This window comes from Chiloscyllium plagiosum, unplaced genomic scaffold (genome assembly GCF_037043375.1).
Source record: "Chiloscyllium plagiosum isolate Xiang-an unplaced genomic scaffold, Cpla_swu_hap1 HiC_scaffold_1, whole genome shotgun sequence".
NCBI classification, from domain to species: domain Eukaryota; kingdom Metazoa; phylum Chordata; class Chondrichthyes; order Orectolobiformes; family Hemiscylliidae; genus Chiloscyllium; species Chiloscyllium plagiosum.
This window is the reverse complement of record NW_028270139.1, coordinates 130762471-130780326: the sequence shown is the minus strand read 5'-3', so window position 1 is coordinate 130780326 and position 17856 is coordinate 130762471. Positions and strand designations below refer to the sequence as shown.

The window sequence follows — 17856 nt, the reverse complement described above, 5'->3', positions numbered from 1 at the left end:
GACTAAACCTCCTCCCAGCCTACCTCCTGTAAAACCACCTTCCCTCATTCCCAATTCTTCCATCTCTGCCGCAACTGTTCCCAGGTTGACCAATTCCACCACAGAACCTCCCAGATGGCCTCCTTCTTCGAAGACCGCAATTTTCCCACCCACCTAGTTGATAATGCCCTCCAGCACATCTCCTCCACTTCCTGCACCTCCGTCTTTGAATGCCATCACTCCCAACTGCAACAAGGACAGAACCCCGTCGGTCCTCACTTTTCACCCCACCAACCTCCGGAGACATCGCATCATCCTCTGCCACTTCTGCCAGCTACAAACAGACCCCACCACTAGGGATATATTTCTCTCCCCAGCATTCCGGAGAGACCATTCCCTCCGCGACTCCCTTGTCAGATACACACCCATTCACCAGCCCACACTCCAATCCCAGCACATTCCCCTGCCACAGCAAGAAGTGCAAAATCTGTGCCCACACCTTCCCCCTCACCTCCGTCCAAGGCCCCAAAGGATCCTTCTACATCAGACAGACATTTACCTGTACTTCCACAAATCATCTACTGTATCCATTGCACCCGATGTGGTCTCCTCTACACCAAGGAGACAGAATGCCAACTTGCAGATCATTTCAGAGAACATCTCTGGGACACCTGCACCAACTAACCCCACCGCCCCATGGCTGAACACTTCAAATCCCCCTCCCACCCCACCAAGGACATGCAGGTCCTGGACCTCCTCGATCGCCAAACTCCAACCACCCAACATCTGGAGGAACAACACCTCATCTTCTGCCTTGGCACACTGCAACCATACAGCATTAATTCAATTTCACCAATTTTCCCATTTCACCCCCCCCCACCCCACCCAGAGTCTCAACTTTCCAATTCTGCACCTCCCTCTTGACCTGTCAATCTATCTGCTCCACCCTCCTCTCCAATCTATCACCTTCTCTCCCACCTTCATCTACCTATCACATTCTCAGCTATCTTCAGCCTCACCCTCCTCCCATTTATCTCTCAGTCCCTCAGCCCATAAGCCCCATTCCTGATGAAAAGCTTATGCCCGAAATGTCGATTCTGCTGCTCCTCGGATGTTTCCAGCACCAACTGAAGAATTATTGGAATGCTCAACATGACAAAAATACTGTTGACTATTGTTGAAACTTGACCACTGTGAATCATTTCAGCTCATTTCAGCTCTACTGAAGATAGGGCCTTTTGAAAGCAAACAATCAGTAAGCTTTGCATGGTCAGGAAAGAGAAATCACATCAACATCCTGGAATGCCCTCCCTTTTACCATTGAAAATTCACCTCAACCAGCAATTTAGGAAACAACAGCACTTCATGAAACATAGAAATTATGAGCAGGTATAGGCCATTTGACCCTTAAAAATGATCATGGCTGATCCTCTATCTCAATGCCATAGCCCTGCTTTCTCCTTATATCCCTTGATTCCTTGAAAATTTAGGAAGTTAACTATCTCTTTCTTGATTATATTCAGTGATTTGGCTTCCACAGCCTTCTATGGTACAGAATTCCACAGGTCAAGAAATCTTTCCTCATCAGTCTATGCTGTATCCTGAGACAGTGTGCTCTGGTTCTAAACTCTCAAACAGAAAAACATCCTCCCTGCATCTAATCTATCCAGCCCCATTAGAAAATTTTATAGGCTTCATCAGATCCCCTCTCAGCATTCTAAACTTGAGTGAATACCAGCCTTGTTAAACTAGTGTCTCCTAATAGGCCAGCAGTGCCATCCTCAGTATCAGCCTACTGAACCTCTGCTGCACTCCCACTATGGCAAGTATATCCTTTACAGAGGGAAGGAGACCAAACTGCACACAGTACTCCAGTATGGTCTCAGCAAGTCTCTGTACAGCTGTAGCAAGACATCCTGACATGTGAACTCAAATCCTCTTGCAATGAAGGTCAATGTGCCACTTGTCTTCTTAACTGCCTGCTGCATCTCCTGACACTCTACTTTCATTGACTGATGTATAAGGATACCCAGATCACTTTGTACACCCACTCCAATATATCACAATTTAGATAATATTCTTTTCCATTTTGCACACCGGTTTATAACTTTATATTTAGCTACACTGTACAGCATCTACATTATGTTTGCCCTCAACTTGTCCATATCACCTTGAAGCTTTCTTAAATCTTTCTTCTTGCAACTCACAAAGTAGCAGCTCACCATCATCTTCTCAAGGACAACTCGAGCTGCTAGCCCTGCCAGTAATGTTAACATCCTATGGATAAATGTTTTAAAAGATAGAATCCAGGGAATTCCTAGAGGCATGGCACTCATCCACAGATTCTATCAACAAACACACCGACCTGGACCCAATATACTGGCCACTGCAGTGGACAGCTGGAACTGACAATCGGAAGTGGCAGAGACAAACCACTATAAATGCCAGAGAAACGTCACAGAAGCACTTCACAGGAGGCTCCCAAGCACTGAGGATGTCACCTAGACAGGGGACGAAACATCTGCAACACAGATTCCCAGCTCGGCGAACAGAACCACAACAAAAGATAGAGGTCATCAGGGCTGTCTTCCAGAGAGAAAGGAAAACCTTTGCTTCACACTGCAAATGGTTAACTTCTGGAATGCTCCACAGTCTGGTGGAGGCAGGTTCAATTGAAGTTTTCAGAAGGAACTCAGGCAGCCATATGAACAAAAAGAAACAATATGCAGAGATACAAGGAGAAGGTGAGGGCATGATATTAGGGGAGTTGCTCATTTGGAAAGTTACACATCAGTTGGGCCAAATGTCATCTCCTGTGTTGTAACAATGCTGTTCTGTGAAATTTTATACAAAGAACCATGATCTAGGAGTTATCCCTTTTTAACAGACTATTTCATTTTTGATCATCGTACAAAAACATCATTCTCTACACCACAAATAAAAACTGGCCCCAAACACATTGTTATGAAGTCGTTGTCTTCAAGATATAGATCACAATCCTTCAATATACAAAATAAAATAAAATGTTAAAGTTATTAACTTTTCATTACTTCTGAACAAACCATTCCAGACAATTTTTGCATAAACTGTATTACACATTTTCTGATCAGGCACTTTACAGCCTTCTGGACTCAACATTGAGTTCATCAACCACAATCACAGACTCTGTCTGCCCTTCTGATATCTCTTCATAAGTAACTATGTCTTGGTTCCCCCTTTCACTTTCTGTTATACTTGATGTTGATTCTATTATGAGCATAAATGAATTTTTACTTTTTAAATCACCATTACTGCATCTTTAGCCTTCTGTTCCATAACACTTCTGATTTCTAATCTCTCTTGCCCTTTCCCTGACAGTATGTGGAACAATTGCCAACCACCATCTTTTGCAAATATTGAGTCCATCAGAACCATTACTGAAATAACTCAGTGAAGGCCGATAGCCCGTCACCAATGTGACTGAGGCGTCAGTGGGGGAGCACTTTGGGGCCAGCGACCATAATGCTATTAGATTTCAAATAGTGATGAAAAAGGATAGAACAGATCAAAAAGTTGAAGTTCTAAACTGGAGAAAGGCAAATTTTGACAGTATCAGGCAAGAACTTTCAAAAGCTGATTGGGACAATTGTTCGCAGGTAAAAGGACAGCTGGAAAATGGGAAGCCTTCACAAATGAGATAACAAGAATCCAGAGAAAGTATATTCCTGTCAGGGTGAAAGGGAAGGCTGGTAGGTATAGGGAATGCTGGATGACTAAAGAAATTGAGCGTTTGGTGAAGAAAAAGAAGGAAACATATGTCAGGTATAGACAGGATAGATCGAATGAATCCTAAGAAGAGTATAAAGGCAGTAGGAGTATACTTAAGAGGAAAATCAGGAGGGCAAAAAGGGGACACGAGGCAGCTTTGGTAAATAGAATTAAGGAGAATCCGAAGAGTTTTCAGAAATACATTAAGGACAAAGGGTAACTAGGGAGAGTGAATAGGGCCCCTCAAAGATCAGCAAGGCAGCCTTTGAGTGGAGCCGTAGAAAATGGGGGAGATACTAAATGAGTGTTTTGCATCAGTATTTACTGTGGAAAAGGATATGGAAGATATAGACTGTAAGGGAAATAGATGGTGACACCTTGCAAAATGTCCATATTACAGAGGAGGAAGTGTTGGATGTCTTGAAATGGGTAAAGATGGATAAATCCCCAGGACCTGATCAGGTATACCTGAGGACTCTGTGGTAAGCTAGAGAAGTGATTGCTGGGTCTCTTGCTGAGATATTTGTATCATCGATAGTCACAGGAGAGGTGCCAGAAGACTGGAGGTTGGCAAACGTGGTGCCACTGTTTAAGAAGGGTGGTAAGGACAAGCCAGGGAACTATAGACCAGTGAGCCTGACCTCAGTGGTGGGCAAGTTGTTGGAGAGAATTTTGAGGGACAGGATGTACATGTATTTGGAAAGGCAAGGACTGATTCGGGATAGTCAACATGGCTTTGTGCATGGGAAATCATGTCTCACAAACTTGACTGAGTTTTTTGATGAAGTAACAAAGAGGATTGATGAGGGCAGAGCAGTAGATGTGATCTCTATGGACTTCAGTAAGGCATTCGACAAGGTCCCCCATCGGAGACTGATTAGCAAGGTTAGATCTCATGGAATACAGGGAGAACTAGCCATTTGGATACAGAACTGGCTCAAAGGTAGAAGACAGAGGGTGGTGGTGGATGGTTGTTTTTCAGACTGGAGGCCTGTGACCAGTGGAGTGCCACAAAGATCAGTGCTGGGTCCTCTACTTTTTGTCATTTACATAAATGATTGGGATGCGAGCATAAGAGGTATAGTTAGTAAGTTTGCAGATGACACCAAAATTGGAGGTGTAGTGGACAGCGAAGAGGGTTACCTCAGATTACAACAGGATCTGGACCAGATCGGCCAATGGGCTGAGAAGTGGCAGATGGAGTTTAATTCAGATAAATGTGAGGTGCTGCATTTTGGGAAAGAAAACCTTAGCAGGACTTATACACTTAATGGTAAGGTCCTAGGGAGTGTTGCTGAACAAAGAGACCTTGGAGTGCAGGTTCATAGCTGTTTGAAAGTGGAGTCGCAGGTAGATAGGATAGTGAAGGCGGCGTTTGGTATGCTTTCCTTTATTGGTCAGAGTATTGAGTACAGGAGTTGGGAGGTCATGTTGCGGCTGTACAGGACATTGTTGGAATATCGCGTGCAATTCTGGTCTCCTTCCTATCGGAAAGATGTTGTGAAACTTGAAAGGGTTCAGAAAAGATTTACAAGAATGTTGCCAGGGTTGGAGGATTTGAGCTATAGGGAGAGGCTGAACAGGCTGGGGCTGTTTTCCCTGGAGCATCAGAGGCTGAGGGGTGGCCTTTGAGGTTTACAAAATTATGAGGAGCATGGATAGGGTAAATAGACAAAGTCTTTTCCCTGGGGTGTGGGAGTCCAGAACTAGAGGGCATAGGTTTAGGGTGAGAGGGGAAAGATAGGAGAGACCTAAGGGGCAACGTTTTCCACACAGAGGGTGGTATGTGTATGAAATGAGCTGCCAGAGGAAGTGGTGGAGGCTGGTACAATTGCAACATTTAAGAGGCATTTGGATTGGTATATGAATAGGAAGGGTTTGGAGGGATATGGGCCGGGTGCTGGCAGGTGGGACTAGATTGGGTTGGGATATATGGTCGGCATGGACGGGTTGGACTGAAGGGTCTGTTTCCACGACATCTCTATGACTCTAATTCACCCTTTACTTACACGTGTACGGTCCAAGACACTGACCCGGCTAACTCAAGAGATGGCTCCTAGAGTGAGCAGAACCCCTAACACTCCTGTTTATATGTCAGCCAGGACTCCCTGGTTGGGGACTTTTAACCTGATCTGATCAGGGAACTCATATTCCATGAGATCCACCTCACTGACATTGCGCCAATCACTACAATTACTTTATACAAGTAGCTCCTAACCTTCTCAGTATCAAGGAAACAAACAATTCCATAACACGTCACATTTTGTCATATGCAGGATTGAACCTCTGGAAGCTTGCACATGCTCCGGTTAACAGGGTTGCCCATTGTCAGCAGATCCTGCCTTCAATATTAGACACCAAGGCACCAGAGGAGATCAGAATGATGGATACAGCCTCGCAGTGCTGCTTCCTGGAATTTTCATGGCACTCTTCTCACCATGTCACAGTAACCCACTGCCTTAAACAACACACTTTTCTTTGTTCCAGGTGACCATCCCCTATTGTTCAAAAAGTACAAAATCCATCAGAATTTCATCTCCTTTCAGTTCCAAAGTTATGCTGGACTCCAAACTTTGATTGTTTTTCTCAATGCAGATGCTGCCATACATACTGAATTTGTCCAACACTTATTTAAGGACACAGGACTGCGGAGTAGGCGATTTAACCCATTGAGCCTGCCCCATCAATTAACAACATCATGGCTGAACTGGCTGTTGTCTCAATTCCTTTTTCTGCCTGCCACTAAATTGCCAGACTGCTTGGTTTATATGAACCTGGGGGTTAGGAGCAGAATGAGACTACTGATCCCTGCAAGCCTGCTTTGTCATTCAGCACTTTGATAGTTGATTAGCGGCAAGGTGAGGAGTACTTTTTCACCCAGAGGATGGAAGGGCTTGGAACCGACTGCCTGAAAGGATGCTAGAGGTAGAGAACCTCATTATATTTAAACGACATTTGGATATGCATTTGAAATGCTGCAACAAACAGGGCTATGAACTGAGAGCAGAAGAGCAGCATTAGACCAGATTTTCAGTCTGCACAGACATGAACTGAACAGTTTCTATGCTGAAAATCTACATTTCTTTCTATGTACTAAAATGCTGTGTTTACCAACAGACTTTACACATTTGCCAAGTTCAATACATAGTACAGCAATCGTGAGAGGAAAAAGCACCATGTGAACTGCTCTGTATAATTCTCAGTGATTCAATGCAACTGGGAGCCCAGGCTCCCCTTTCACCCAACTATAAAAGGTGCTCAAAATATCATGATGACAGGAGTCATTAGCAAAACATTCAGGTGCTTAGCCAATCTAAATTGCCAGATGCAAACTCTAGCACCATCCCACCAATATAACTAGCTGCTCCCAATGGAGCGCTCACACATGTAACAAACAAACAAGAACAGAATCCAGCTCTTCCATCATGTTGGAAAGGTAAGAAACTGAGAGGAAACAAATGCCCAGGATGACACCAACACAATATCAATTGAGTGAGATTTAGGAATGGCATCCAAGGAATGATTCAATGTTTACAGGTCAGGGAAGAAGAAGACTTACTTTTTTTAAAATGAAGTAATAATTTTAAGAAAACAAATTTTCACTTTGCCTTGAAGTAAGTATGAGTAGTTAGTTTACCTTACTGAACTCCTAAAAGGTGAAGCATTCACAAAATAAATGCTTTATTCAGACTACTGGTTTTCTTGGGTTGCAAATTTCCAAATGGCATTCATGTGGTCGAACACTACAATGGAACTGGTTGGTAACATGCCTAACCTGTAGAAGCCTACACCAGCCTTGGGTTGCAGTGTAGATGTAATAGAAGTGGAAGTGGATTTTGACCTGGGCCATCATACCTTGCTGGCCTTCAGTATGTTGATCTGTTCTTCGTGTACTGTGTCGCGGTTTTTCTCCAGGAACCCATCACACTGATACTCCACCTGTGGAAGAGAACAACCATTGCATTAGGTAGGAGGCCATACCCAATAGATAGCAACCTACAGAGGTACAATTACATAAAGCTACTTTTACAAGTGTAACTAAAAGTTAATATGTTTCAAAAATATGGAAGGTATCAATGAACATAACTTTTAAAGAAGTATAATGGGGCAATTAGTCATTGCTCTGTTAATTGTATCATACACTGTCAAACGTTCCACATTCCTGATTCCTACTGGAAATGCAAGGACAGAACTGGAGTCAGGCATAATGCTTTTCAGAGACCAATCACTTTCACTGTAAAGGTTCACACAAAGACATCTATCAAAGCCCAGTAATAGCACCCAGAATGAGCTGTTGTCGTCTGCGAAACAAAAGCGACAAAGATAGATGGAAGACTCTCTGGGAAAAGGTACTGATGTGTGTTCGTACATGTAACATACACACAGGCATGAATGAAGATGACGACACAGAGGTAATGTCACTGAAGCAGTAATCCAGAGGTCCAGGCTAACCTTTGGGAATATGGGTACAAATTCCACAATAGCTGGTGGAATTTAAAAATCTAATTCACCAATCTAGAATTTTAAAAAAAGTTAGCCTCACTAAAACTATTATCAATTGTTGTAAAAATTCATCTGGTTCACTAATGCCATCTGTACCTGGGCTGGCCTACATGCCACTCCTAATCCACCAAGTTATGCCATTCAGATGAAGGGCAGTAGAAATGGGTAACAAATGCTGGCCTTTCCAGCGGTGTCCATATTCCTTAAGATAATTAATTAATTAATCATTGAATATTTGAAGTAAGTCACTAATCAGCTGTTAAAGGCACATATAAATGGAGGCTTTGCAGAACAGAAAGCTGAATTTCTTACCACACCTAAGAGACAGGTGCATTAGTAAACCATTCAGCTCATCAAGATTGTTCCACTATTGAATGAGACCGTGGCTGATCTCAATCTTCAACTCCACTTTCCTGCCTTTTCCCATAACCCTCTGTTCTCTTACTGATTAAAAGGCTGTCTCAGTCTTGAGCATATCGAATGAAACATATTCTACAGGCTTCTGCGGTAAAGAATTCCACAGATTTGTCGCACTTAAGAAGTTTCTCCACAGCTCCATCTTAAATAATCCCAGACTCTGTCACAATGAGAAATATCCTCTCAGCATCTATCCTGTCAGGCCCTGCCAAGAATCTTGTATGCTTCATTAAAGTCACCTCTCATTCTTCTAAATTCCAATGAGTACAGGCCCAATCCACTCAATCTCTCCTCATAAGACAGTGCCTTCATGCCCATGGGAATGTTCCCTGATTTACCTCAAGTGCCAATATACCTTCACATAGATAAGGGGACCCAAACTGTTCACAATACTACAGGTGTGATTTAACTAGTGCCTTGTATAGTTTTAGTAAGACTTTTGCATTTGCCTTTCCCATTACCTGCTGAACATTGCTCGATTATTCCCCATCACCTACCAAAACCACAGAGCCTTACGAGAATATGTTTCCACAATCACTTCACATCCAATGATGCTGTTTTTCCTAAGTAGTAAGGCAGCTAATGAAACACATTTGCATAAATCCTAATAAAAGTAGCTGAGACTGAAACTAGAAACTTCCATGTAGACATCTATACATGATCTTCATCATGTGTAACATAATAGGAAGTGATCTGGGAACTCAATGCCTTCTTCATCAATAAAGTTCAGTTCTATATAAGCAGCAGTTCATTTATCATCTAAGTGCCTCGGGAAGTAACAGCAAGTACTTTTCAAAGCAATAGTTATTCTGTGATCTCAATATTGACTCATCAACCCTCACTTAGACTTTGAGGCTATAGTTAGAAACTTGTGGAAAATCAAAATCATGTGTTAACTTCTCCACAGGAAAATGTTGAAATTCAGAAACCTTTAATTGGTGGAAGATCTGAAATTGAAGGTATCCATTTCTTTTGAAGAAAACATTTTGGGAAAAGGAAAAATATTCCTCATCACAAGGATATTCACAGTTCCCTCCCAGTCAGGGAACACTTCAGCGGTCAGGATCATTCGGCCTTAGACCTTGGGTTGACAGTCCTCCAAGGCGGATTTCGGGATAGGCAACAACACAGAGTGGTGGGGCAGAGCTGATAGCCAAGTTTGGTACCCATGAGAATGGCCCCAACAGGGACCTTGGGTTCATGTCACACTATAGGTGACCCTATTACACACACTCACACATACATGCACACTCATGCAGACCCTCTCTCATATACGTGCTCTCTCTCAGACACACATACATACACCCCCCAAGAAGCACATGCGTTCATACTCCCATTTCCCCCTCACATGCATGCACACACACAAGTCTATGGGATGATTTTGATTTAGATTTACAGAATTGTAGTTGCCAATACATTCTATTTTGCTCAAAAAAACACAACCTGCAGGCAGTCAATCCATGTGACATTTTATAAATTCCTACTTTGGAAACAGAATCAGTCTGACTCAAGACTGGGATACAGACACACTCTAACCTCACCTTTAATGCATTGTCGGAGCTGAAATTTTAACTTCAAGTTTTATTTAAAAAAGGTATCTTGAGAGTATGATTTGAAAGAAGTTTTGGGATTTACGTATTAACAAAAACCAGCAACCTATTCTAAAAGATGAAAGACTTAACAGCAATAGACGTTTGTTCAATATATCCTATCAGTTGCATGCATGACACTAATCTTTTGCTATAAATTCTGCGTTTTATGATCCTGCTCCACAACCACCTGATGAAGGAACAGCACGCCTAAAGCCAATGCTTCCAAAATAAACCTGTTGGTGTCGTGTGATTTTTAACTTTGACCACAGGGATAGACATAGTCTTAAATGGCTGGACCTACAGTGACAAAAATTAAGTTCTCCAGCTAACTTTATGTGGCCTTCTTAGCATCCAATATCTGTAGACATGAGGTGTGTATAAAAGTATACATTTATAGGCATAGTTACATACATAATGTACACACACATCATAAACAAATTTGTAAATAAAAATAGACAATAGGTGCAGGAGTAGGCCATTCGGCCCTTCGAGCCTGCACTATTATGATCATGGCTGATCATTCACAATCAGTATCCTGTTCCTGCCTTATCCCCATTACCCTTGATTCCACTATCTTTAAGAGCTCTATCCATCTCTTTCTTGAAAGTATCCAGAAACTTGGCCTCCACTGCCTTCTGGGGCAGAGCATTACAAACTCTGCTTTCTAACAAGAACTTCAGAATTAGACTTCTGTTTTTTTTTTAAACTCTTCCTCCATAATCATGTGTCCAAAGTGTTTCCATCAGCAATTGCAAGGTGACAGTCTCATGACAAAGCAAACTGTGTTGCGGTGTTCAATCAATTTTGCAGCTTGACAACTATAGGCAAGCCTTTAGGCACTAACAGCTTGAAAGCTGTGAATTGTCAGTCTTATATATGCTAACTGTCAGCATTTTGGAGCCACAGTCCCCATCAGCATTTTCTGACAAAATTCAACTTGGGCCAGGCCAGTCTTTGTTTACTCATGCATATCCAAGACTCATCATTATTGGCAATTATCCTAGTAGTTTCACACAATAGACAAATGTGCTTACTAAGGCAGTAATGCTTGTATCTGATAAAACAAAAGTACAGGTGTGGAGATGCCAGAAATATAGAACAAAAACAGAAATTGCTGGAGAATCTCAGCAGGTCTGACAGCACCTGTAGAGAGAAAGCAGAATGAACATTTCGAGTTAAGAACTGAAATTAGCTAGGGAAAGGTGCACATATACTGAAGTCGAGGGGGTGAAGGAGACAGCAAGCGAGAGAGCGCAAGAGAGAGAGCGCACGCAAGAGAGAGAGCGCACGCAAGAGAGAGCGCACGCAAGAGAGAGAGCGCACGCAAGAGAGAGAGCGCACGCAAGAGAGAGAGCGCACGCAAGAGAGAGAGCGCACGCAAGAGAGAGAGCGCACGCAAGAGAGAGAGCGCACGCAAGAGAGAGAGAGAGGGCGTATGAAGCACTGACAAAGGAATGGATGTAGCAAGTCATTGAGAAAGAAAAGCTGCTACTTCACCTATTTATGGTCATCCATTATCAGTTTTTTTTTGTATCCCTGACATAATATCATCCTTTGGCTGCCTGTTATTCTCTGCCTCTGGGCTCCATCTCCTTCACATCCTCAGCACATGCACCAGTTGTTCCTAGCTACTGTCAGTTCTGAAGTAGAGCAACTGGACTTCAAATGTTGACTCTGATTTCTCTTCATTGATGCTGCCAGACCTGCCAAGTTTCTTCAGCAATTCTTGTCTATAGTTTGCAGCCATCACAAGAACTTACTTCAATAACTCATGCTAGACCATCACTGCAGCAAAAGAATAGACTGCACTGGAGGAGAGAAAAATAGGGGACTGTATCACAATGAATGAGAGGAGGTTGCAAGAAATAAAGTGGTGAGGGAAATGCAGAGAGATGAAACAAGGATGAAAATTAAGAAATGAAAACAGTCTAGATGGTTGGACACAGTATCTTGGTGTTGGAGAAAGGCATATTGACAGCAGCAAGAAAGTTTCCCACCGCTCCTGCCCCCAAACAGTACAACCAAGAGCTAGCAAAGCTGGAAAATGAAGTCCACAAACTGGGTGAAAAAATGCCACTTGAGGTGTGGAAGGGGAAGATTTCTGCCCACTTGAAAGCACAGGATACAGGATTGCTAGCTTGAATTAGCTTAGAAATAACAAAGAAATGATATTCAATTTGACAAAGTGGGTAAGTCAAGGAAGCAATGTAAGGTAGTAAATGCGTGTTTAAACATTGGAAAACAGGGGAGTGTGGAGAGTGGGGGCAGGGAATGAAAAGAACTTGGTGAGCACCTGATGCAGTTGCAGAGAAAGTTGGTTGAAGGGAATGCAGTCTATTTGGACTTTAAGAAAATGTTTCACAAGATATCACATTAATGGCTGATTTTTTAAAAAAAAAAGAGATTTAAGGAGGAGAGTCATTGTTAAATTTGGATTTTAAAAATTAATGGAGAGATAGAAAACAGCAAATTTGTACATGGTTGTTTCCCAGACTGGAGGATTGTAGCTTGCGATGTTTCCCAAGGGTCAGTGCTAGAACCATTACATCTTTTGCTATAAAAATTACATTATTAGTCTATATATTAGATTTGCAAAATTTCCAATATTTTGCTGCTTTTCAATCTGGAATGTGGCATCAGAAGCAAAAGCTACGAACTCAAATTTAATGAACCTTAAGAAAATAAACTCCCTCTCCACCAATCTACCATTCCTTTCAAAATCAATACTGCATTGATTAATCCATTTTGGGGAAAAAAAAACTTTGCTGAGCAAATATTTGTAAAAGAACAACCTATAATCTATTTAACAGAATTGCTCATATATTGCCATGTGATATTTAACTGGCCAATTGTAAATATTGATTAATATTCTGAGAATTCTCTTTGGGATTTAGGAGTGAAAGTGTTCAGAACTTTCATATTTAGGAGGCTTTATCTGGAATTGTTCAATTCTCAGATCTTAAATGAACTGGATAAAGTCCCTTAAAAAGCAAATTAACTCCATTCTTCCATAAACAGTTTAAGCACCAAAACTAATTTTATACTGAGGTTTCAATTTTAATGTATCTTCTGAAGATCCTGCTTTCAAAGTAAACACTGACTCTGAACCAAAGATAATATTAAGATGGGTGACTAAAAACTTAGAGTGACAATTTCTAAGGAGGTGCCTTGGGAAGAGATAAAATGTGACCAAGCAGGTTGGCTCAGAATTCCAGAACTCAGACCCTCACAGGGTAGCTGCCAATGGTGAAAAGGTGGAAAAAGTTGCATAACAGGTCTAGCTGTTGGGGTGGATGAATTCCAGAGATAGAGGGGGAGGTTGAGGAAAGGTTTGAAGAGACGATTACCATTTTAAAATTGAGACATTGGTTTCCAGTTTGCCAATGTACATCAACAAGCATGTGATAGATGAACTGAGCTCAGGCCAAGTTAAGATGTTGACAGCAGAGTTTAATATGATCTGAAATCTAGAGCAGAGAAGAAAGCGTAAAAGGTGAACATTTGAATAATTGACTTTGGAAGTGAAGAAAAGTTTACTAAAATCTAATTCCATTGTACTTTCCAATTGTAATCGAATGTAGATTTCAGTTCCTCCGTTTCATTTTAGGTTTCTCATTTGAACCTTTAAAATGACTTTGTAAACAGTGAAAATGTTTGTTGGCTGTGTGTGGATATAAACTCCAATGTGTGAAATAATCACCATGTAGTTATTACCTTATCAGCAAAATGTATAACAACAAAGGCCATGTTGGACATCCGGGGCTTCTGAAAGTGCAGACTGCTTGAATGGCGGTCATAGAGCTTCTGGGCCCAGCTCTGGTCTGTCCCTTTCGGCATCTGAACGGAGGCACAAAATCAATTTGACTTAGAAGCTAATTAGATTTCACAGGAAACAGAGTGCTTGGTAGCGGCACTATTTGTAAAACAACAGACACACAAAACATTCTTCGTATACTTGTAGGACTGATAATTATAACAATGATGATGTGCTAGTCCTTTCCTAATTGAGCCTAGAATTAACACTCTAGATCTAACACTGCTAACAGGGATTTGAAGGTGGAAGGGCACATTAACTCCAGTGGGCAGACAATCAGCTCCTGAAACCAATAGCAGCACTGTGCCAATGGAAGCCCTAGATGGAAGTTAATTGCATCAGCCCACTGCTGCAGCCATTTAACTGGAGGAAGACAGGACTCATGTCAAGCAACCACGTCAAACTGGTGGTGGGCTGGGAAGGGGAAGGGATGGTGAAGGGGTGCAAATCATTGACCCAAGTCCCTCCCCCAAACATTCAATTACTTTCGATCCATTACTGCACTTTCTCCTGGCCTGAAATTGAAGAGAGATGTTGACTTCTGTACAAAAGGGGCAGGGAATCCTGCCTCCAGCCTGATAAGCAGCAACTGGGCATTAAATATTTGCAAATCAGCCATTCTTCCCAAAGAAAACATTCCCTCCATCAGCACCTCCACTAATGGTCTTAGTTGGGGAGCAGGTTTTGCAGGATAGCACCCCATATAATTTAATCAATTATTTTTCCACAGAAACACCAGATCCTGTCTTTTGCCCTTCCTTGGTTCACGTGAAGACAACATCTTTTTATCTCCTTGTGTTTGGACTGAAAAGAGGAAATTACTGCTTTAAACAAAAAGGAGACTGTGCGAAGAAATGGTTAAAAACAATTTGGACGGATGTCTTTTTGGCATGACAGCAAAATCCTGTCAGCAGTGAACACCAATTATGTGGCTATTGCATATTAGTAGAATGAAACATCTTCACCTATCGGTCAAGCTTTGAAGATACTTTACTCTGTCATGTAGTTTGGGTACTTTTCAGACAAAGAATAACCACCCTAGGGATATCCTTAAGTTTGTATGAAATGCAGCGCTCGGGATAGTCATTATCCAGCAGGATGGCTTTGATACACCCTATTTCAACAATGGATTTGCAAAGTGAACAAATAGCCTGGGTTGCATTAGTGAAGTTAGCAATAAGGCCAATATTATCATACCTGGAACTGTAGGAATAAATGTGTATACTGACTAGTAGAGACAGGTTTGCATAAGCTACTAGAGAACCCATTGGCCATTGTTTACAACTAGGAACGAAATGGGACTTTATTTGACTGTTAAAATGCAAAAGGAAACATTTATACGCAGCTAAAGATTCAAACATAGCAAACACATCAGCAACATATTGGAAATGTGCAAGAGGTAGGAGGTTAGGTGCCATTTCAAAAATACATTACTCGTGGAATTCAAAGATGTTTGAAAGTGCTGGGCCAAACCGGGGTCGCATGGTAACACCAGCAATTTGGGCATACGCAGTATTATTAAAACTGACCTCAACAGAGTGAGTCGCTGAGTTCGTGTACAATGAATTCACCTTATTGTTTTTCCTCAACTAAAAGAAAATTATGTTCAACAACAGTAAAATCTACCACAATGTCTTTACCTTACATTCCTCATCCAACAGATCTAAAATGCCCAATTTTGCCTCAATAAGATCAATGCATGGTTGGTTGTCAGAGAAGTCAATTAGAGTCCATGGTATCTGCTCCTTCATGTATTCCTCCTGTTCCAGTTTGAAGACATGCTGAAAAACATTGAAAACAACCAACAGAAAGTGGTTACATTAACAGTTATCTAATACTGGCAATTTACATTTAAAGAGAATGTTTGTTCAGTAACAGTTTAAAGAGAAACATTAGAGTCAAGGCAAATACAAAATAAACTTGATGCAGTTAGAATTGAATATCACTACTGAAAGAAAGGGTTTGAGCATATGCAAGTAAAATGTAGTTCAGCAATCTCACCAGGTTAAATTGCTGCTGTAATTTTTCATTGGCATAATTGATGCAAAACTGTTCAAAACTATTAATTTCAAATGTTTCAAACCTGTAATACATGGGGAGGAAGAAAAGACATTATTTTCTTACTTAAATAATCAAACAAGATTTAGAGGGAACATAAATAGAACCAGACAGTAAATAGAACATTTGCTGGAGAAAGGCATTCAGCAAATTGGATTTGTTCCTGCACTCCCCAACTTTAAAATATTTGCTCACAAAGTTTCCGGAAGGGACAGTAAGTAGTAGTACAAAGGTAAGAGAGCACCTTAGACTTTTGAAAACAATGAGAACACTATATTATCCCTGTAACCAATGAGAAAAAAAAACAGAAGAACTGAGAAGGAAGATAAATAAAATGAATAAAATGGGCAAGTTCAACATCAAAAAGTTACAAGTGAGGAGAAGGAAAGAAAGATCTGATGGGGAAAAGACAAAAACAAACAAATTAAAAAGCATGCTGTTCTTAATTAAAACATTTTGAAAATTGACATTCTAAATAACAATTCATCAAATATTAGGAATTAAGACTTTAATTGCTCACATTCTGTCCCAGAAAGCTTTATTGGTATTCATCACCAACTATTACTTCGTTAAAAGCATTCTTGTGCTATTTATTAATAGATTTAACTTTCTGTTGCAAATTCAATTGTATTTAGTCTGCAATTGCACTAACTTCAGATGTACGTTACGCAGGTTTAATGGTGAGAGAAGCCATTTTTACATGATAGAATGATGTAAAAAGGCCCATAATTTGAGGTAATCCATAATACACAGATCTTTTTTATGCACTAAGTTGCTAAGCAATGTAAACATTAGTAATGACCTATGTCATTTGCATTTCATTTTTAAAGCACATTTTAGCACATAATAGCCTCTAGCATGTTGAAAGCAGGCACCTTGACAAACAGTCTTCATCCAAAATTGCAATTTGGAGTTCAAACATGGTGTGCTAAAAACAAACCCACTGAAACTAGTGTTGAGACTTTAATTGCCCAAAAGGTCAATACCAAATCTCAGAGGTGTTATCACAGGAAGATACTGAGACATACCAGGTCTTGCCCTTCTGCCATCAAGCATGCTTCAGCTATAACAAACATTAAATGTTTTGGGCAGACAATGCTCCAATTCACTATCATTAAGCCTGTACAGTGGGAATGCCCACGGTTTCACACATCACATACATACACACACCAGTCAGATCTCTAAATACGGCTCAGTGTCTGTCAGTCTGCTCTAGGTGCCTCAGCATATTGCAATAAACATGGAAGAAAACAAATTTATGAAAGTCCTCGATGCTGTTTGCTATGAATGAGCACTTTGTCAAGTATATCAACACCAGAGTCACTTAAATGGTCAATAAGGAGGAAGCAAACTATCGTGCCACAAAGTCATAGTTAGATAGTCCTTCGAGTCCCTGGAATTTGGGGCTGTTAATGGTTACAACTGATGGGATGGAAGCTTCTCTGTTTAAATAGTCCATATGAAGTGGGTTTTTAACAGTCTCAATCTGATTTTAATGGTCAAAAGGCTCAAGCAGAAAACTGACATCAAATTGAAAGTGTTACACCATGCGTCTGTTGTGAGAACTGATAATTGTGGCCAGGTGCAGCAGGTGTTGTTCTCTGAAGCTGAGTCTCAGCACACTGTTGGAGCAATGAAACTTCTGCAACTAACCATTCTGTACCCTTACCTTGGGGTGTTTGAATGAATACCCTAAATGGGGATGTATTCCATTCCTAGTCTAGTGTCCCTCACTTTGTTACGTAT

The 17856-nt window shown here is 41.1% G+C and overlaps 1 protein-coding gene across 4 annotated transcripts in view; it reads right to left on the bottom strand.

The window, feature by feature from the left end:
- Nucleotides 1–17856, bottom strand: part of myo5b (myosin VB) — a 274037-nt gene that overhangs the window by 106996 nt on the left and 149185 nt on the right. For all 4 annotated transcript variants that reach the window (XM_087990689.1, XM_087990700.1, XM_087990695.1 and 1 more), the window contains exons 11-14: nt 16054–16135; nt 15693–15833; nt 13953–14075; nt 7582–7665 (exon numbers count right to left, since the gene is read on the bottom strand). In XM_087990689.1, coding sequence (XP_087846815.1) covers nt 7582–7665; nt 13953–14075; nt 15693–15833; nt 16054–16135 — 430 coding nt within the window. The remainder of the gene's footprint in view (nt 1–7581; nt 7666–13952; nt 14076–15692; nt 15834–16053; nt 16136–17856) is intronic.